We start from the raw sequence: 22059 nt of genomic DNA on the forward strand, positions 1-22059 counted from the left end.
GCTGAAATACCATACAGAAATATGCTTCAGATATTAGATGTACACTGGACATTACTGAATGATATATCCTTATATATTTATATCCTTCCACTGAGAGGATAATTGTGTACATTTGCTAAATATAAGTACTAGTATTCACAGAATGACCACAGGATTTGTTATACTAAAAGTTTTGAAATGCTTCAACTTACTTGTTCCAAGTGGAGAAAGTATGAAGTACAACATTATGAATTTCTGATTGTCTGAAGCAGAAGTGGGATAGAAGCATGACATACCAGGGTTGCCATAGCCACCGTTCTTGCCGATGAAATCGAGGAAGGCTCCCAGGAGGTTACAGCAGGTGCTGACTATGCTGGTGTCTGTGGCGGGGACGTGCTGGTAGCTCCTGTACTCATGTAGGAACTCCAGCCCCTTGTCAAGGCTCTTGTCAAACAGGGCCTGGAGGTGATGCTTACCACTCTCTGGAATCTGGAGGGGTGGATGATACCAATACCAGTCAGAAATTTGGTATAACAGCTGGGGATGTCATCGAAGTGTCCTCCATTTTATAATACATGGTGCACACCTTTCAGTACACATGAAGGATACTTAGTGCGCATATGACAGTATGAAACTAATCCTTACTGTGCTTTGTTCGCCAATGAGTGCACACACTGGAGTGCTTTCTGTGCTAATTGGCACAGATGTCTGGAAACTAACTGTCAATGAATAGATATTACCTAATCCCCCTAATCCGTATTGAGTCACTATGGCCTCCCTGTCTGACTGAGGCACATTGCTACACCTGAGTGGGCTTTCAAAGTCTACAACTACAATGTAGGTTAAGTTCAGATGGATTACTGAAAGCTGACAAAAAAGCTTGCCAACTTAAAGCTACAGTATGTGCTTGGGCACATAAAGGGTTAATATAGCAGTACACAGTATGTTTGTGTTGTAAAGTGTACTTCAGACCATGCCCACAGTGGAGAGAATGACATGTGGAATGAGAATGAAAAGAAAGGTCTCCCTGACGGCTTTGAGCAAATATTACTTGACATATATACAGCGTACACTCCCTTAAACTGAAAGATTCCAGAAACAGTAGTATTCTGCAGCTACAGTTAGTAGTACACCACTCACATCTTTTGGAAGCTTTGAGATCCAGGTCTTAACGAAGGGCCTCCATCCAAGATCAACTGGGTCCTGAAAGAAGAGAAAAATAAAAATTGTTAAGATAGTTAATCAAAATGTTGACTCAAAAATCCATTTCATTATCAAAGTGGATGCAAGGCATAGAAACAGTGGGCAAGGAATGGCGGAGTAACTCACCAAGTAGACCATGGCACATCGACTAATGGTGGCTGGACTGGCCTGAGAGAGGTTGTCCACCTCAAAGAGAAGCCGCATGCCAGTGGTCAGACTGATTCTCTCCCCATTGGCCAGGCAGAGCAGCTTGCTGTCATCCAGGGCAGTGTTGAGGTTCTCCACCCACAGCGTGTCCACGGGACCATCCAGAACCAGCCAGTGCCAGTCCGTGGGGGTCTGCTCCCCATGCACCCCTTTCTCACTCCGATCCTCGGTGACGGGGCGCACACTCTCCCCCGCCGTGGACTCCAGGACGGACTGGGAGGCAGCGGTGGAGGGCGGGATAGAAAAGGCTCGAGATGGACCCCTTGACTCCGACTGTGGGGTAGTCCTCTGTGACCAGAAGCAATACAGGAAACCAATTCAAGAATCTGCTTTGGAATTTTAATCTCATGCAGAGAATCAAAGTCTTACTCTATTTAAGAATTACTTTTCAAAATTTAATTCACTACTAACTCTTAATCTGTCACTTGATAACTTATTTTATCACAAAATCTCCTTTCATCTCCTTCTCTCTATCTTTCATCATATTGATAGTTGTCCACAGTCTGTAATGCAATGCTGCATTCACCTTTAATACAATATTCACTGAAAATCTTCAAAACCCCCAAAAGAGACTACACCCACCCCAGACATGGACTCCACATCCTTGGAGGTCCCACTGGCGATGGTCCCGGGTCTCGCCTCTCCATCCTCCCCCATCACGATGTTGGCACTCTCCCGGGAAAACTTCCTGACGGCCGAGGCCAGCAGTCCATCTGTCCATTCCAGTGTGTTGGGGTCAGTCTGTCCGTATAGCTCTCCCATCTTCACACACTTGGGGTTCAGGGTGAAGGTTTCTATGCGCCCCTTTTTGCCATATGTTTTCTAAAAATGAAACATGCCGACATGAATGGAAAGTTGTAGCCGATACTCTTACCACAGCACTTGGAAATATAACATGAGCATTACTCAATTGTGGCTGGTTCCACTTACATTGCACAATATTTACTTGATGGATATAAAAACAACCTTTGAGTTGAATGTGCTTCTGAAATGTGTTTCTACCATACCAAAATTCATGTGATAAGCATTTTTAGGGTGCTGTGTTTCCACAAACTGCCATAGTTCTACCAAAAACTGCTGACTGTACAATGTACATGCTGAGATCTACACTATGCATGTGACCATTTGGGCTATGGCTAATTACTACATCAAATGTGGACAATATTACCAAATGTGTTTGTTGACTGTAGTTTAGTGTAAATGCTTCTAGTTGTGCACGCAATACATCAGCAGTAGTAAGCATTTGATTGATATTTTCATAAGTTGTATTTCATATAACATTTTGAATGCCATGTGACACAGGCCCCATGCAGTGTGCCAAGATCTGTCACGCTAAACAGAGAGAAAAGATCAGCAAAGACGAATACAATTTCAGCTGTACTTACTTCACTTCTTGTTTCTTTTCTCTGTAAGGGGAGTGAGAGTGACTTATTGGGTTGACAATGCCTCATCATCGACTCTGAATGTCTTTAACCTCTGACAATTCATCCATCCCTACCTCTGACAACTCATCCATCCCAACATCCCACTCCCTAACCACCCCCTCCCACATTCACACACAAACACACATACACACAGAAAGAGACACAAATTGCTATACACGCAAGATGTGTAAACTGATGAAAATATATAACTGTTCCCCAGTTATGCTCACCATAACAGTCTTGCCCTTCTGTGGTCCCTCCTCCATGTGAATGGTGGGAAGTACAACTAGGGCCCTCTGTAGGATGCTCCGGACCGAGGTCTTCCCTCCACCGGATGGCCCCACCAGCATGACGCCATGCCGCACAAGGATCTGTGAGTGAAGCTGTTTGACATGCTCGATCTGACTCGGCCAGTGCTGCATGCTGAGGTCGCGGATCGCCATGGAAATCGCTTTCTGAATGGTACAACCATACACAAAATACATACACCCACACATTTAATGAGGTATTGGAAGAACTTTGATGATGCAAATTGTTTCTCTAACACAAGTCAGTCATTTTGAAGGTGTATGTGAAAACATCACAGAAATGTGTGAATGCTAATTCCCTTGGACGGTTAGCACAAACGGCATCTTGATTTCATTCTCAACAACTCAGATTCGTAGGAAGAATTTCTATGACCTAAGCTAAAACAGAGAGATCAGCTGCTAGTGCTGAGTCATGAAACTGTGACATACTTTTTCAGATCCACTGAATTGACATAATATTTTCATCACTGTGATAATCAGTTGCTTCATTCATTTTTGCATGTAGTCTCATCTATACCACAATAATGATTCATTAATCGGTTTATGAAAACAGTGATTGAAAAAGGCTATTATGGGGAACTATAATTGTATTTTTTACCTCAAGGACCCCGTTGTCAGGTTGTGGTGGGTCTATGCCGGGGAAGAGATCAGCTAGGATGCTCTCAAAGAGAGGGACATCTTCAGCCAGGAACTTGGGCAAGTTGGCATCCTTCAAGGCGTGAATCAGGATGAAAGCTTCCTCCAGTTCAGACAGGGGCTTGGCCTCTTTGGATCTTGCAACAAAATAAATATAAGTGATAAAAATTCCATCAACATTCAGCATATTCTGATAGAATGACTCAAAAGGAACTTTGAGATGTGGTGTAGGGTATTCTGCAATTCAAAAAGCAAAACCAAAATAAAGATACATGAATAAAGTTGTGTTCTAAGGAAAATATCTGAAGCAGTAGCTTCAATATGTCACTTTAAAGAAATATTGATGACTTTCATAAATAAGAAAAGATACAAAGAAAAATTCAAGACAGTAAGAACAAAATAAGCAAGTCTATATTAAACCTATAAAACAATTTGAACAAAATGACTGTGATATTGGAAAAGAGAGACCCATGTTAAAGACAAGCTTCTACAGATGTGGGCCACTTGATGAGATGATAAGAATCTCTCTGCACTGAGAGTGGACATAGAGTGTGACCGACACAAAACTTACTCCATTTGAGCCTTCCTCTTCCTCTGGCCAGCCATAACCAGGACAGACTTGATGGCCCTCATACCAAAGTCATAGTGATCCTGGTAGGAGACAGAAAGAAGACAAGCAAAGAAAAAGGACTTAAAATCAAAGTGAATATCAAAAGGTCACTGCGTGCATATTCCCGTAACTTACTGCACCATGATTCAACAGACTAAACTAAGACCATAAAACTCAAGAAGATAGAAAACCAAATTTGCACAGATTGCCAGATTTCAAATCACCAGATGACATCACCCCATGATGACCTCCTACCTGTTGTGAAAGCTGTTTACTGGCTAGCTGATACAGGTTGACAATCTTGTTGGAGAGGGACCGAGCAGAGGTGAATCCCTCCGAAAAGAGCATGATCTCAGCGATGAGGGCATAGTCCGGCACCATCATGGAGACGGGGCGGAAAAGAGACTTCAGGTTGTCAGGAAGCTCCACACGACCAGCGTAGCTACAGCAGAGAGAAGGTAATCCAGTTAGATCTTATAGCTAATAATGACTTCTTCAAAATGAATACTATCAAGGAACAGAACTTTGCACAAGTAAAGACCTGACGCCCATTTTATTACAAGTTTACATTTGCTATAAGTTAGACAGCCTATAATGTATGGTTACTAGTACATGTGATTTTAGATACTCAAAGATGATTGGTTGCACTTAGAAACTATACAAACTACGACCAATGTAATAAAACTTCAACTGTTGTACACAACTTCGTGTGATAGTACTCTGATCAATTGACATTGTGAAAATGTGATCAAGCATAGATGTGTTTTGTTTTCTCTGCATCTGCACGGCATTTTGATCTATACTTTGTCTTGGAGTTGTATGACTCACAAAAAAGTTGCTCATATTGAAAATTCTTACCTTGGATTCATTGTGATGAACACTCCACATGTTGAGTTCAGTCGAATATCTCTGCCCTCAAACATAAACCTGAAAGAAGCAAGCATGCAATCAAAATCAATTTCACAGTTTAGAAACAAAGGTAATCTCATTTTACATTCACTCTTTCATGCTTTACATCTGCATAGAGGAAATTTTCAAACAGTCTTTGAGTAACAAGATAAGTGAACTCCCCTAAAAAAACACACACACACACACACAACAACAACAGGAAAGTCAGAAAGAGTACGAAGCTCTCAGTGTGTGCTGATAGACATGAATGTGAACGTTTAACTGAAATCAATTGCACTGATTTAGAGCTATGTCACAGTGACTTGAAGTATATTACTCACATGCCCACACCATATGCCTTCCAATAGTATTGGCCTGTGTGACATAAATACCTAAATTCTAAACATTCGCATCAGGCAAGAAATCAGCAGGGCTCACCGAAGTGCGTTGCTATCTTTGGCAGTCTTGATGCTGTGAAGCTGCTGGGCTATGACAGAGAGCACTTCAACATCAATCCTGTTGAACTCATCAAAGCAGCACCAGCTACCAGACTGGGACAACCCAGAGAAGAACTTGCCCATCATCTGCCAACAAACAATCACACACAGTCAATTTCACATTAATGTTATTCTCCTTATATGTAACAGCTTTATTTCCTTTCAACTGGATGGATGTTTCAGTTACAGAAATTTGGTTGGAGTTTGCAAAGAGCAGGAAATCTATCATATTAAGTAGTCTTGTACATTTTTTTTTTTAATGATTAAAACATCACCAACAACTGCAAATTTGAATTCATTTCCTCATATTTCTTTCCAGTACTTAGCATAACTAATTTTCAAACTGAATGTATGCAAGTTTGCTAATGAATCATAGTGTCACCTTCCATACTCAACATCCAGTGTTTTCTTCTTTAATGACTGCTTGCTGCCTTGTTTATTGACCCTATGCAATGCAAGGACATGTCACTGCATCACCATTGTATCAATATATTTTTCACTGTTATTGAATAACTTGTATATTTTGGGGATTTTTTTTTTCAAGAATCAAATCAAATCAAATCAAGTTCTGACCTTGTAGTCAAGACCCTCGGAGCAGTTGAAGACTAGACAGAGTTTGCCCACAGCCTTGGCCAAATCCTTGACCGTCTCAGTCTTTCCTGTGCCAGCTGGCCCAGCTGGGGATCCCCCTAGGTGCATGTGCATGGCACCGGTCAGTGTCAGGTAGCAGCGGTCAGTCAGTGGGGTGATGACCAGCCGCAGGGAGCAGCCCAGGTACTCGTAGCCGTACTGGAAAGAGGCATTGGCCTGGTGCACAATGCAGGAATTGTGCTGCTCCTCCCACTGGTAACGCAATTGCCTTTGGATGGCAGGGATAGAGTAAAGAGTGACAGTGAGTCAGCCGAAAGCCTCTTGGAAGAAGAGTTCTTTCTTTAGAAGTTTATGACAGCAACACAGGTTTATTTCTTTTCAACTCTGCAAGACTTTTATCACGGTCAAAACTACAGCTGTATCAAAATACCTAATTATTATTGCTAGAGCTACAGATACAGTATCTTAGCTCGATCAGTAGATTCATAAACCTTGACACTTCATCAAACCATTTTTCTCTTCACTCATGTCTCTTCTTGAAAGCTCTTCTGGAGTATCTAGTAGTTGAGCTCCAATAACCTAAATTTAATGTGTTAAGAACAAAGCAAGCCAGGGAATAATTTTCGTTCTCGAAATTGAATAGCAATTTTTGTCGATGGACATACATTTTCAACAAAATCGCGTACAAGTCTATGTATTGAAACTGCTATGCAAATTACATTTTGTATAGCAGTCATACCAAAATGCATAGCAAATTGCTATACGATACCAGGAAAATTATTCCCTGCAAGCGGCTTAATACTTCAGATTACAGAATCTTCTATGACATGATCCTTCTGGGAGTGTTCTTCAAATATACTCAAACATCATCCAGGGGATATTATCTCATGATATAATCATGCAATTAATTACTCATGAAACGACCAAAATGTTGATACATCCAGGTTTCAAGTCAATAACTGTTGAGAAGAAGCGCAATGAAACAAGCACATTCTTTCTTTCATACCTTTCATGACATGCCTTTGTCATTTGTAACAGAAAAATATTGCTGCAGAAATATGAAAGGAAGAGATATGAAATGCATTATGAGCTCTGTCTGTGACTCACTTTGTCCACTCAAAGTCATCGCTCCTGCGGACCTTGTTGTCAATCATGTTGTTGATGATGTCCCTAGCATGCACCATGATGACCATCAGGGCCTCCACGCTGTTCCGCTTGTGGTGGGTCAGTGGCTTGGTCACCATGCCGGCCAGTATGTTCAGCCGCTCCACCAGCCGGTCCCGCGAGTCCACCAGTCTCTTGGAGGCACGGTGGGCCTCCAGACTGGCCGTTACCTCTCGGTTAAACATGATCTGAACCTGGTTGGGGGGAGGGCAGAGTGAAGGAAACATATGATGATAAAAACAAACAAACAAACAAACAGCCAGCTGGGCCTAATGCATAAAAAGATGCAATGAAGCATAAGCCAGAAACTCAAATGGAATTCAAGCATCAACCACTATTCAGGAACATATGTTTCATTTTCTGACAGATACTGTACTTACCTTATGTCAATTCATTAGGATGAATAATCATCATAACAATTTTAAGTAACCATATCAAACTAAAACACAGCTTGGTTTCAAATTCAGAATAAGCTTCTCTATTAATGATTGCAATCCCCCCCCCAAAAATACATTCTTTTTATTTTAAGTTTGTTTTTTTTTAAGTTAGAAAATATTGACTGCTAATATCAAATGGAGCAACATAGCTAAAGCATAATCACTAAACTTCTTTGCTGCTGTTTGCAGAAGTGTAACACACATCACAAATCCATGAAAAGGCCTATACGCTCCCATTGGGTGTACAAGGTCAATGACCGATTCTCACTAGTGCTTGGGCCTCGATGAATTGAAGGACAAACTTACCACGGTCAGGACAATCTGTCCGGGGTGAGCGATGACCCATTCCTCCAAGTCCTTTCCCCATTTACTGACACTCTCCTTCAGGTTTCTGGTGGGGGGGGGGGGGGAGAATCAAGTGAAAGATTGTTTGAGCTCTGCATACAATGCTTGAGAGATTCTTCACAAAAAGGACATGAAAGTATTGACTACGTACACGGGATAAATTGAATATGAATATTTCTTTTTATATCTGCCATTTCTATATTAGCTTAGTGCATGTACAACTCTAGCATTCCAAGGATATGTCAAAATGCATTATACCTGAATGCCCACGATACTAAATTATCAAATTTTGCTGCAGTATTTTGTGAAAAGAATATGAGACTGCCAATTTTCCTTTACAAATTTCAAAGTTTCTGATATTTTCACAACATCTGTGCCATTTGAAAAATACACATACATATGCATACATGTACACACGTTGTAGCTTTGCAGTCTTATATAACATACTATGTGCATGTTACAAAGCTTTTTCTCGCTGTATCAAGAATTTTGTAGATGGCAAGGCCATGGAAAATGAGTCTTGTTCATGACTAATTGAATTACTTATGAAATGATTGATCTTATAATCCATTGAGATTTTCCCTAGTAACCTAAGCAACGAATGTTCAAACTTTCCAACACAAATGCTGAACTGTATGACTAGGGTGTAACAAAACTTTAATTCAAATAAAGACAGAATAAACTGACCAGAAAGAATAGAAATTATTAGTGGAAAACTTTAATTCAGCACACTTCAAAACAACACAATACCATGGACATAATATAAGCACAACTCTGTGATGCAAGGCATACAAATGCAGTATGTACACTGTACATGTATATCATAGACAAGTGTGATAATAGCAAAGTTGCACATGATCATGTAACACCTTGGATGACATACACAACATATTCTATGCTTGACAACACTGAACATGTCACAAAATGTAAATATGTAAACTCATGCAGGGATATGGTAGATATTGTACATATCTGTAAACCCTTTTGATGAAATGATAACAAAGTCAACAAAACAAACATCTACAAGACATGCAAAAGAAAAATGACCAGAAAACAACCAAAATAATCACTGGCATATGCAGGGAACAGGGAGAAACCAAGAACACAATTCAATACAGATATCAGATGGTGGCGGCTATTAAAAGCAATATCCGAAAACAGAAATAAACGCAACTGGGAACAGCGGTCAACACTTTTGTTCAGTGAATTGCAGTTTTACTGAACTCTTGAGAGTTGCCCCAGAGAATCTGCACTTCTCTATCAGCCATCATAAACTTAATGAATCTAATGAGAGGGAGAGACATTAAGGAAAGAGCGAGAGAGGAAATGACAAAGAGATGGTATGAATATATCATGTACAGATAGTAGTGAGGAGATGAGAGCAATCATTGGTAAAAAAGATGAAATCATGAAATGAAGAGATCTTTAAAGGAACTTTATCACATGTCATGTCTAACGGTCTAAGGGTCAAAGTTCCCAACTGAAGGAGAGACTACTAGATACACACTTGCTGGATAAATGGAGCGTTTGCAGTCCACTGTCCATGTCGTTCACATAGGAATTATGTGCGTGTATTAAAAACAGAGAGTCAAAGTACATGGGACGATGATTAAAGTACTTGTGTAGTTTACTCTTAAAGAAGAAATCCACTCCAAAATAAATAAACTTCAAAAGAAAGAGAGAAATATTCCCTACAGAATGATACAAAAATGACTAAAATTGGATAAGAAATAAGCAAGATATGACATTTTGAAATTTCACATTTTGGGGGAAACATTTCTTGACCAGTGCTTATGAATATTCAAATGAGCGAGTTGATGATGTCATACCCTCACAATTTTTTTCTGGATGTTATATGTGAAATTCGGAAATTTTTTTATTTTTAGCAATTACAAGTAAAAGCATATTTCCACACCAAGATATATCAGAGTTGACATCTGTTCCTTTTTATTTTGGGTGGTTTAAGACAAATTTTATGTTTATACAGCTGAAATATGAGATTTTTTGTCACTTCTATATATGAAATGAATAAGAAATTGTAAGGGTATGACATCGTCAACTCGCTGATTTGAATATTCATAAGGGCTGGTCGAGAAATGTTAAAAAAAAAAAAACACTGAATTTCAAAATGTCATATCTTCCTTATTTCTTATCTGATTTTAATCATTTTTGTATCATTCTGTAGGGAATATTTTTCTCTTTCTTTTTAAATAATGATTATTTACTTTTGGGGTGGATTTCCTCTTTAAAGCTTCAGCTCTTTTCACACAACATGGTGGTCATGATCAGAAAATGTTGTAGTGTGGCATTTTCCTGGTTGGAGTTTAATTTTTACCAGCTTTACACACCAGTAATACATTCATATTTCAACAGTAGATATTAAAGTGGTTTTCAAAGTACACCTGAGAGTAGAACATAAACACAGAAATGTTTGTTACAGATGAAGAAAATATGAGAGAGAATGAATAAGTGACACTTTTTTTTTCAAATTAATGAATTCTTGTGTTGAGTTCTTTTTATTGCGATTGATTGACAAATTGCCCAACGTAGGTGTAAATAAGTAATGATTACTTGTATTCTGTGTTTCAGTAGTAGTCATGATCCGTAGTCTAGTAGCTACAACACCTGTCGGACTTGTAATCTGGAGATTGTTAGTTTGAATCCAACCGGAGTGTGTAAGCCCTTTATTATTGATCATGGCTGCTACTACACACTAAATAATGAGTGCTTACTTACGTCAGTGTAGGGCACTTTGACATTCAGTTGCAATAAGTAACACCTTACACTGAAAAGTTAAGCATGTACCCAAGATCATTTGTGTACAGTTACATAAGAGAAAAGAATGACTGGATAGTTCGAAGTAATCAGCACACACAATATGAGGGAAAAAGGTTTGTAGTACGTCATTTCAGTTTTCACTCTGAAGATACTTATACTCCACCAGTATGTGAATGTTGTGGAATATAGTACATTAAAATGCTTCACTTCTCCTTCTTTCAAGTTTCAATTCATGATAGAAAGAGACACTAAGGCCTGTATTCACAAAGGTGGTTTAAATTCAGACCATGGCTTACGCAAATTTCTTTTGCGTAAATGCATGAGACAGATTGTCTAAGTCGACAGATGTGCAATTACGACAATCACACGGTGACATGTGCATGTTAAAGGTACGCCTATTTTGCGCTTACCGGTATTTTAGTCCATGGACTAGATTTCACCCAACTTTGTGAATACAGGCCAATGTGGTTCTTATGGGTGTTTAAAAAGATAAAGTTGGGAGCATACATATGAAGCAGAGTCTACTATACCTCTTGACAGAATCATACATAGCTGACTCTACACTCCCCAGCCACTGCTCAACTGGGTTTCTGGCCCGCACATTCCTGGGGAGAATGACAAAAATGGGAAAGAGTGAAGAAATTTGTTGCTCAGACTCTTCTCCACTGCAGTCAAAGCTTACTGTAGTCAAGCACCTTTGTGAGCTCACAGTGTACAAAGTTTGATAACAGTGAACACTGATTAGTTGTTGTTGTTCTTTCCACTGTACACATGGGACAAGACAGAAGAAGAACAAATTCTCTGCAGCCGATAGCATATTGATGTCATATTGAATGTCACAAAATATCAATGAATTGAATTGAATTGAAAAGGTGTTTTAGTGATCAATATCTATCGCAGCCCGCAGGCTGAATTGCAGACATACTACACAAAGGATTATTATACTTAAGAATATGCACAAGATACAACATAGTGATGAAAAAGAATAGTAAACATAAAACAACAAAAATCAGGCTTATCCATCCTAGCTATTGCACAATGAGATTAATCTACAATACAAAACAAATGCAAATATGAGAATTACAATTTCTAATATCACTATTCTCAATATCATAAATAATTTGAGTTTGTGTTAATTGTGTATACCAGTCATTTATACTTACAAATGCAGGTGACGTTATAAACATTTCTGAAATCCACACATTCTATATAACAAAAATAATCAGTTTAATTCAGAAAATATTTCCTCACAATCTTCTCGTCTTTAACATTAACTCTCAAATCAAAATATGTTCAATCTAAACAATACATTACATAAAATCTCTGCGAACATGCGACTTCTTTCATTGACCTTCCTGCAAATATTGGCAACAGTATTCTGGAGGACATTAATGCTGACAGAGGCAAGAATTGAAACAGAGGACCACTGAAAAGAAGAGGATGGAGAGCAATCCTGTCAGAAGAGCAGACACAGAGCGTTGACACCACAGGGCACAGGACTTACTTTGGCATGAGAATGGCCTCCCCTTCAGCTGATATCATGGCCCGGACTGTCGGTGGTAGCTTGGGCTCCTTCATGATATCCAGACTCTTGATGTTACCAAAGCACTTCACCAGATGGGGCTATGAGAAACAAATAGGGTGGATCACACTTAGAGCTTAGAGCTGTGCTGGAATTCCATCGATGTCAGTATGGTAGACAAGAGAAGCACTAATTTTCATTCATATGACACAATTTTGACATCTTTTGATTATTTCAACTGGCAAAAGGCAATTGGTTCATGTTCGTATTGAGACCCATGAACAGAAACATCTGGCTACACAATTCAAACCAACATAGCTCACAGTAATGCAATCTTATAAAATCATATTGGCAATATAAGATAAGAACTTGTACATGCTATTATATGATACATTAATACTGCAATATTGCAAATGAAATTGATGCTTTACTGACAAGAACTGTACTGTCTGTACAATTACCATACTCTTGGAATAAAACCTCACAGGCTCATTACGTGCAAAATTGTTTATTTCTGTATCACAATTTATGTGTTTTAGAATGTTTCAACCAACATTAAATAACATCTCAATAATGCACTCCTCTCCATTTTTTTTAACATTCTGAACATATTCATATACAACTATGTGTGATTATGTGCAGATGGTACGAAGCACAAAACTGCTTTACATACATGTAGAATGTCGTTAGAAAGAACAATTTAATGTCTGAAAACAGATCTGCTGTTTTTATGGTATGAAATGATCCAGTGAATAGCTGTTGCCTCCGCCAACAACAGCCTCTCACTGACCAGCAAGCATCTTTTGAGCCTGACCTACCTGGACTGCATCGGGGTTCTTGCTCTGGGCCAGAATGTCCAGCAGATCATCATTGCTGAGAAAGTAGAACCTTGGGAACACCAGTCTTTTGGTCTCCAGGTAGTCCTGCCAACACATGATCATGAAGTAGTTTATATGTGTGGAATATTTTGCAGTGTTTTTATCTCTGGGCATATGGCGAGTTGATTGATACTCCTGAAAGTAATGCCTACAAAAAAATTGTCTCCCATACATCACAAACGTGGAGTATAAAGTAATCGAAAGTGTGAAGTCACAAACTTTTCTCTTGAAGGGGGATAATACACATTTTTCATCTCATCACTTTGGCTTGATTAAGACTTCAATCACTCATGAAATTGTGTTACAAGTTCCAATTCACAAAACTATCATTCTCATGAAATATGTATATGGGATATACAACAATAAATAATGGAAATGATGATGATTAAGATTACATCACCCTTGATGACATGTGCGTTTAAATGAATCTATACATTGCTTGCTTTGGACATGAGAGAAAATATGACCACTAGATCAATACTGTTCAATAGATCAAGAATTTGAAATTTCACGTGCACTAGTCTTTCCATTCTCTTTCCATACTTTCGTTCCCCTTTTCTTCCAGGGAGGTGGGGCTGAGATCACGAGGAAAAGGGAAAGGCCTACCTCGAGGCACTTGTGAATTTTCTCCAGGTTTGAGTTGTTGGTCTGGAGAATCTCCAGCACGCCAGGCATGGTGGCACATCGCAGCGCGTTTGGCCGGTCCTCGGTCCGCCTCATGATGTCCTTCCATGCCTTGTCCACCGACGCAAACAACTTCGCCTCGGTGGGTAGTTGCCTAGATACACACACAAATTGATGAACAAATAGTGACTACTTTGGCAGATAGATGAGAAGATAACTACACAGATTCATATATTAACATTTTACTGTCAAATAGCCACATAAACCATCGCTATTAGAACACAATGTCTCATTGCTTGAATTTGTTCTTATTCAACTTCAACTTTTAACCTTGATGATGGCACAGTTGGTGTCGAGAGTCACTCCTCCCGGATATGGGATTCCAAAAACTAAACCACCTGCTCTTGGTGATAGCATTAAAACAGGAGAAACATAATCAAATATCTTATATCACCTGCATCAGAGATAACTTCATTACCTACAGGAAGTGTGCAGCAGATGCTGCTCATGGGCATGCTGTAATTTGTCTCGAATGTTGGAAGTAACATCATTTTTCAATAGCATGAGCATAGGATGTGACAATCTTTTGCCTGACGGATGATGCGATTGTAAACATGTGAAATTTTATGGAAAATTAAGTACCTCAACTGACGAAAAGTGAAAACAAAAAAATCTTTTGCATGATACCGTAATTTCATCTACCAGACACTGATGGAATCTGCAATGGAAGCAATGTCTGTGTGAGTGAATGAGTTTCTCACCTCTGGATATCTGGTGTGGTGAAGATTTGCTCCAGGTAGAGCCAGTTCCTCTGGCATATCATCCATTCATCCAGGGTCCTGGCAAACACACTTAGCTTCCTGTCCCATTCATCCACCAGGGCCTATGGAAATAACATCCATATCATGCTCTTCTTAACCCTATATTCTGCACCAATGAATCAAATGTGCACAAGTTTTGTACACAAACCTACAGGTTTATGTACAGGTAATTAATGGAGCATGCAGAGGCTTAATAACCCTTTATATGCCTGGCACTTCATAACTTAACTTGCTAAAAGCTTTTTCATCAGCATTCGGTCATCCATCCAAACTGGACCTTGTGGAAAATTGGACAAGCCCACTATAGGTGTAGCAATGTTCCTCAGTGCAACAGGACGACCATGGTAAAACATTATGGGATTTATAGGGGGATTAGGTAATCTCTATTCATTGACAGCTACACTGCAGTTTTCAGACGTCTGTGCCAATCAGCGAAGAAAGCACTGCAGCATGCACACTGATAGATAGACAAAACTCAGAAAGGACCAACAGTAATCATGGTCTGGCTATCTCAGGGATGATATTGAGGTTTGTTGAAAAAATCGGAAATCAAAATTTTCAGGTGATTTTGATACATGGAGAAAACAAAATGTGTATAGACTTGAGGAAAAAAAAATGAAATCAGATTTAAATCTACAGAATATCATGCCTGTAATCTGCTGTCCTACTGGAACAGATAAAGTATTTGCTGCTTCTGAACAACCCATTTGTTTTGAGATGTGCCTATACAAAATGGAAGACAGTAACAAAGGCTCTTTTTCCCCAATCTCTTCTGTTTTTTTTAATACTTTTTTCTACGGTACTATATAACCAGTAGGGAAATACAGATAACAATAAAAATGCAGCATCAATTATTTGAATTAAAGAAATAACAATAAAAGCATCCCAGTGTGAATTGCAAGCATATAGCAAATAAACACTCCTCTAGTTTAGATAATGTATCTGGAAGATAACCATAATTGTGTATTCAGTGGTTGTCATTCAGATTTTTATCATTTTCTGTGATATTCTCCTACAAGAAACGTGATGTACAATATTGGCTATTGTACTAACAACAAAAACAAAACAAAACAAAACAAAACAATGTATACTAACACTCCTTTTAAATCTTTTTATTATTGTTTTGATTTGATCTTGTGTATTTCTTGTGTAAATCTCACCGTGGACATCACAAAGATCTGAAAAATTGAACAACATTTTTACACACCTTGATGGGAGTCACATATCTTGAGCCTCTAATGGTTGCTATGGTGACCTGGCTCTCCTCCAGCTGTGTCATGATGTCGTCTGCTCCAGCGATGATCATGAAGTCACGGCCACTATGTGGCACCAGGCGATAGTCTGTGACTCGCCACAGGTCAATCACCTGTTAGGGAAAAGAGAGAGAGCATTGCTGCAAAGATTTTTCTCAAGAATGACATTTTCAATGATACAAATGCATAGAAAATATCTAAAATGTTTACATTGCAAAATATCTTCACATGCTTGCCATAGGCAATGTTTAGCATGGATACTGGAGTGCATTATTAAGAAAAGTATCTATTAGAATATGAAGTCATGTTCAACAGATAAATGAAAATATGAACAAATATTCCGACAACATGTTAGATAAGTTGAGACTGATTATCACTGACCAATGTCACATGACCTTGGCTGTCTGAGTCATGTGACCCCAATGCCCCATGAATGATGTAATTTACATGTCACCTGTTTGATTTCATTTTGATAACTTCCATGTTGAGTAATATCCTCTCTATACTGAAGTTTCACAATATAATAGAACTCTGCAGACACAATTTAATTGCTTGGAACACACTTTTTGCAGAATGGACAATGAAAAATTTTAATCTGAATCAAAACATCTCAATTAAAAGCAGAACAAAAGCATTGAGTGTGCTTGGCAATTTTAGACAATAATACAGTCCTAATAGATGAACACAAAAATTACACTTTTTAAGAGCATAACGTCTTGACAATGAATCATTATATGTTTCTAAACTATGTATGCTAAAAATCATGTCATCTTTGTATTTCATGAGAGAACATTTACCAAGAAGGTGCATCACCTTACCTTATTCAACATGACCTCCAGGGTAGCCTCATTGCTGGCTGTGGTTGAGATGTCATTAATGTTGTCTTTGTACTCAAAAAGCTGAAATACAAGAGAGAAAAACTGACTTCTCAGAAACAAAATTTTATTTAGGTGATGATGAAAAAATTAATGGCAAGAACTGTTTGTTACAGTATGACAATGAATTCACATCAACCAATGTAACAAAATTTCTGCAAGTCTGGATAGTGTTTGCAGCATGTATCATTCAGTTATCAGAGTGGGGCAGGAATCACTAACATTTTACAAATGATGGCTGCAAGGGGCATCAAATTACATACGATTCATCAGATTATACAAAATGTATAACCTTTAACAGAGGTATTCAGACACTACAGTCTCAATGCTGATACATGAACAGCTTTATTTAACAGCAATATGATTTCTTCACGACTCTACAACCAAGGTGCAGTATGTGGCTCAAAGGATTGCTGATGAATACCAGCAAGGCACTGTGGTTCAATAATGACAGCGTGGCTGATTAACTCTCTGTGTGCCCATGCACGTAGCTTAACCCGTTGAGGACGTTTTGATTTTGCTACAACACGCATTTCCCATAAACGCTTTTGCCCGAGTATACTTGGAACTCGTCCTAAACGGGTTAACTTGCCAAGTTTTTTCATCACCATTCAATAATCCATCCAAACTTGACCTAGTTTTAGATTAGCAAGCCCATTCAGGTGTAGCAATGCGCCTCAGTCCAACAGGAAGGCCATGGTGACTCAATACGGATTAGGGGGATTAGGTAAACTCTATTCATTGACAACTGGTTTTCAGACTTCTGCATCAACAAGCAAACAAAGCACAGAAAGGGTTAATAACACTGTGGCTGGTGAATGTCATTGTAATAGATGACTGCCAGTGTGGCTAATGATTGATAGTACGGTTGGTGCATGGTGCAATTGATTCCACTAACCTGCAGTTCCAGGAACTTTCCTAGGGTGAAGTTCTTGTCCCTAATGATGGCCCTTCCAATCAGATTCTGGATCTCTTGCCAGTGCCTGGACCTCAGCGCTGGGTTCCTCAGGGCTGTAATGACTGGCATGCCTTGCTTGAAGTTCAGCACTCGTTCCTTGAGCCTTGGAAGCACCTCATTAGGAGGAAGGCCTGGGTCCCGTTGCATAAAACTTTTTTAGCAACCTTAGAAAATTCTGGTTGGGATTTGCCCAACCTGAATTTTTTAAGGTTGCTAATCTAAGAATGTAAAATCCGTTGCATAAAAACTCTGGTTGGGAGCTTCCAACCGGAATTTTGTGATTTCAACCAGAAAAAAATCCGGTTGGAGTTTTATGCAACAGGCCCCTGGGAATGACAGATTTCAGGACATTTATTTCAAACAGAGCACTCAGTCTGTTTGGGAAAAATGCAAAGTGGACTACATCGTCCAACTTCTGTTCTTTTCCAGGACTTTGTGGGACATTGCTACAACTAATCAATAAGGTAATACCTAATTATATCACATACTTTACTTCAAATTAGTGTCAGTAACTAAAGGCATGTCTCGCACAGATGTCATTGTATACTGATAGTGCCGTGTAAGAAGGAGAAAAGGAAATCTGCATTACATGAACATAAAGAAAGGCATTACACTGAACAGAAACGAGTTGTTTCATTCCCTGATTAGTTACTGGTACTAATTTGTGTGATTCTTCTGAGGCTACTGACATTCAAAGTTGTGCAAAATAAAGACATAAAGATCCCTTTACAGAAACTAGCAAGACAGAGATTCCTATCCGCAAGGGAAAGTCCTGGTTATAAGGCCTACCTTTCTCCAACATGAAGACTGTCTGTGTGAATTTGCTGACATTCTTCTGCATGATGTCAACGTTGAGTTCGTCAAACTGGGTCTCCGTCCAGTCATCCACCAGGCTGCCCCACTCATCGGACGACTCCCACAGGAGTTTCCTCAGCTGCAGCTCTCGCTCTATCTCTGACAGCTCGGCAATGATTTGCTGGGCACTGGCACTCCGATCACTGTAGTCACTTATCATCAGTTCTCTGCATGATTTATGAAGAAGAACAGGTCATAGGTCATATTCAATGTATTTCAAGAGAAAATGAATATCAAGATCAAGGCTACATTCATGGAAAACTGCATCAAATGGAACATTGTGTGTAACGGTGGTACAATCAAAGCAAAACATTAGCAAAAAAAAAAAAAATGATCAGAAAATCTGTATATTCCAAATCTAGTTTGACTAAAGATGAATCACTTGAGGCATCTTGAAAGGAGGCTAACTCCATCACATGAACACAATAAGAGGAACTTACTCAGAGAGTCCCCGGGCCTTGTTCTGGTTTGAGATGGAGCTGCCGAAGCGGTCCTGGTAACTGGCATAGCTCCTGGCCTTTCCTGAGATGGCATTGAGCTCGTCGCTAAGGAGCTTCAGGTTCTCCATGGCAACCACTGCCAGGGTGTCTGCACTGAGCAAGGTGGGCTCCTGCACCCTGATGCGGATGTCAAATGCCTCCGACTATAAGGTGAGTGGTGTGACAAATTGATTAAAAACATGATAACGGTAAAATCTGCATACACTGGCACAAACCCTAAATCTGAGATAAGCATCACTTTGACAGACAAAGTTACATGAAAATTTTGCACTGTTTGATACTACACACAGCAGAGAGAAGGACTCTCTATTTTTTACAGCTCAGTACAGCTGTATGTGACTGATAATTATGATGATTGTGCTAACACATAATATGCTGGCTTTAAGGATTAGCTAGACCACCTACATTTCTTATGGCTTGAGAACATTTAAAGCTACTGAAGCAATTTAGTTCAATCACTTGGAGGCACAAAATTACCAGCACTGTACATAATACATAATATGTAATACAACTACATTGTAGAATTATGAACTTGGCTTTTATGGGTCCATACAGTACGCTGTGTTACACTCTATACTCTTTATCTAGTCCTTCCTAGAAAGTCAGTATCCATAAATGCAATTTACCAGGAGACTCTTGATGTGGATGTTGAGGTCATCACTGAACTTGCTGATGTTTTCATCCTTCTTGGCTTCACAGTACATGATGGTGGACTGGAATGCAAAATTGGAACAGGAAATACATGACACTGCATCTCATTAAAGATAACATTAGTAAGCATCAATGAAAGATAATGCAAAGAGAATGGTATGCTGTACATATTATATAGTACATAAGCGAATGGTATGTTGTTACTTTACAACAATACGACAGTAACACAGGATCATCAGAACAACAAACCTCAAACACTATTGATAAGAGTATGCATGTCTATACTATGTGTTCATGACATGCTCCAGTAAATGCCGACATGCTATGATCAACTGACTGCTTCTACTGACAGATGTTGAGCAGAAATTTAAGAACTATATAATGTCTCATTTTCAGGATTATGCATTGGCATTTTTTTTTCAATTTCTTGGTTGTAAAAGTGACATACCTTGAGGTGTTGGAAGCTTGGCATGAGAGTCTGGTATAAGGCTAGCTCCTCTGGTTCGATGGGGACATCAAAGTCCTTGGCGATGGTGAAGAGCCTGGTGACGACGAAGTACTCCTTCTCCAAGGCCGGCAGCTCGGACCCCATCCTGGAAAGGAAGGAGAGGTGCTCCACAAACTCCTCCACAGACTGCGGCATGTGGTCAAGCTTCTTGGATGCACTCTGGACAGACATGGACAGGCGACAACAGCCTTTGGTCAGTATGTCTATTTCATTTAAAGGTATCATACATCCACTACGGTTAAACAAGACAGTTTTGCAGCATGAAATTTTCACGAAATGTCACTGGCATTCAATGCATCTAGGGTAGACAAGAACTTTCCTGCCACGCAATGAAATGGTTTGGGTTCAGTTTGAGCCTACCGTAGCTGAGCACTGTTGTGTGTAATCATGCCGTCCCCTTTGTATGAGGCAAAAACAGGGGTCCTGTGTGTGAGAGAGTCCTGACTCGCGCATGTGAAAGATCCCACTTCACTTCCTTGCAAGGAGCAGGGTGCTAATCATAACCAGGTGAAGTGGTCTACCTCACATACCCACACCAGAAAATGGGCGAATTATGCCAACCCTCAGATCATGGTTCGCCCCAAATGACTAGCAATAGCCAGAACACAGTATCAACCAGGCACCAGTTCCTTACACAGAAGTGCTATAGATATTGCTTCAGTGGTATGTAGAGTATAATTTGGATTTTACCTTGATGACTTTGATGAGGTTCTCGTTGCGTTTGTTGGCGATTCCCGGCAGCCTGTCCTTGACGGCCGACATGACCTCACTGGGGTACGGTAGACACGTGTCCTGGAACTTCTGGCTCTGGACGTGGATCATCCCACACCGCTTCTCCCTCTGCATCCTGTCCATGGCACGGACCTGCAAACCACGACACATCGTTAGCCTCGACGTCCAAATCATAAACTCTCACACTACAAGGAAAAGTAGAAATTACGCGGTGCGTAACATATGTCCCCGCCGGAAGTAGCATTTTGTAACAAAATGTGCAATATAGGTAAAAAATCAAGGTCAAAGGTCAAAGAAGTCAAAGGTCAAAATTCTGTGTAGAAGTTTTGAAGCCCTCACCTAGTGCTATCACATAAAGCAAACGGAATCGAAATTGGGTTAGAAATGGCGAAGGAGTAGCATTTTGTAGCCAATGTACAAAATAGGTCAAAAATCAAGGTCAAAGGTCAAAGAAGACAAAGGTCAAGATTCTGTGTAGAAGTTTTGAAGCCCTCACCTAGTGCTATCACATAACGCAAACGGAATCGAAATCGGGTTAGAAATGGCGAAGGAGTAGCATTCTGTAGCAAAATGCACAATATAGGTCAAAAATCAAGGTCAAAGGTCAAAGAAGTCAAAGGTCAAAATTCTGTGTAGAAGTTTTGAAGCCCTCAACTAGTGCCATCATATAAAGCAAACGGAATCGAAATCGGGTTAAAAATGGCGAAGGAGTAGCATTTCGTAGCAACATGTACAATATAGGTCAAAAATCAAGGTCAAAGGTCAAAGAAGTCAAAGGTCAAAATTCTGTGTAGAAGTTTTGAAGCCCTCACCTA

At 39.6% G+C, this 22059-nt stretch overlaps 1 protein-coding gene across 1 annotated transcript in view; it reads right to left on the reverse strand.

Moving 5' to 3' along the window:
- The window catches only part of LOC140231704 (dynein axonemal heavy chain 6-like), an 87917-nt gene that overhangs the window by 44519 nt on the left and 21339 nt on the right, over positions 1-22059 (reverse strand). Inside the window, exons 19-44 of the mRNA XM_072311861.1 lie at positions 21203-21376; positions 20453-20671; positions 19980-20066; positions 19294-19496; positions 18788-19020; positions 17939-18129; positions 16984-17064; positions 16120-16278; positions 14853-14974; positions 14074-14245; positions 13408-13512; positions 12572-12690; positions 11598-11672; positions 8251-8335; positions 7451-7701; positions 6326-6611; positions 5694-5839; positions 5226-5294; positions 4623-4809; positions 4329-4408; positions 3720-3894; positions 3044-3268; positions 1972-2211; positions 1309-1677; positions 1120-1182; positions 276-468 (exon numbers count right to left, since the gene is read on the reverse strand). Of these exons, the coding sequence (XP_072167962.1) occupies positions 276-468; positions 1120-1182; positions 1309-1677; positions 1972-2211; positions 3044-3268; positions 3720-3894; positions 4329-4408; positions 4623-4809; positions 5226-5294; positions 5694-5839; positions 6326-6611; positions 7451-7701; positions 8251-8335; positions 11598-11672; positions 12572-12690; positions 13408-13512; positions 14074-14245; positions 14853-14974; positions 16120-16278; positions 16984-17064; positions 17939-18129; positions 18788-19020; positions 19294-19496; positions 19980-20066; positions 20453-20671; positions 21203-21376 (4309 nt within the window). The remainder of the gene's footprint in view (positions 1-275; positions 469-1119; positions 1183-1308; positions 1678-1971; positions 2212-3043; positions 3269-3719; positions 3895-4328; positions 4409-4622; positions 4810-5225; positions 5295-5693; positions 5840-6325; positions 6612-7450; positions 7702-8250; positions 8336-11597; positions 11673-12571; positions 12691-13407; positions 13513-14073; positions 14246-14852; positions 14975-16119; positions 16279-16983; positions 17065-17938; positions 18130-18787; positions 19021-19293; positions 19497-19979; positions 20067-20452; positions 20672-21202; positions 21377-22059) is intronic.

The sequence above is a fragment of the Diadema setosum genome, chromosome 1 (genome assembly GCF_964275005.1).
Source record: "Diadema setosum chromosome 1, eeDiaSeto1, whole genome shotgun sequence".
Taxonomy (NCBI): domain Eukaryota; kingdom Metazoa; phylum Echinodermata; class Echinoidea; order Diadematoida; family Diadematidae; genus Diadema; species Diadema setosum.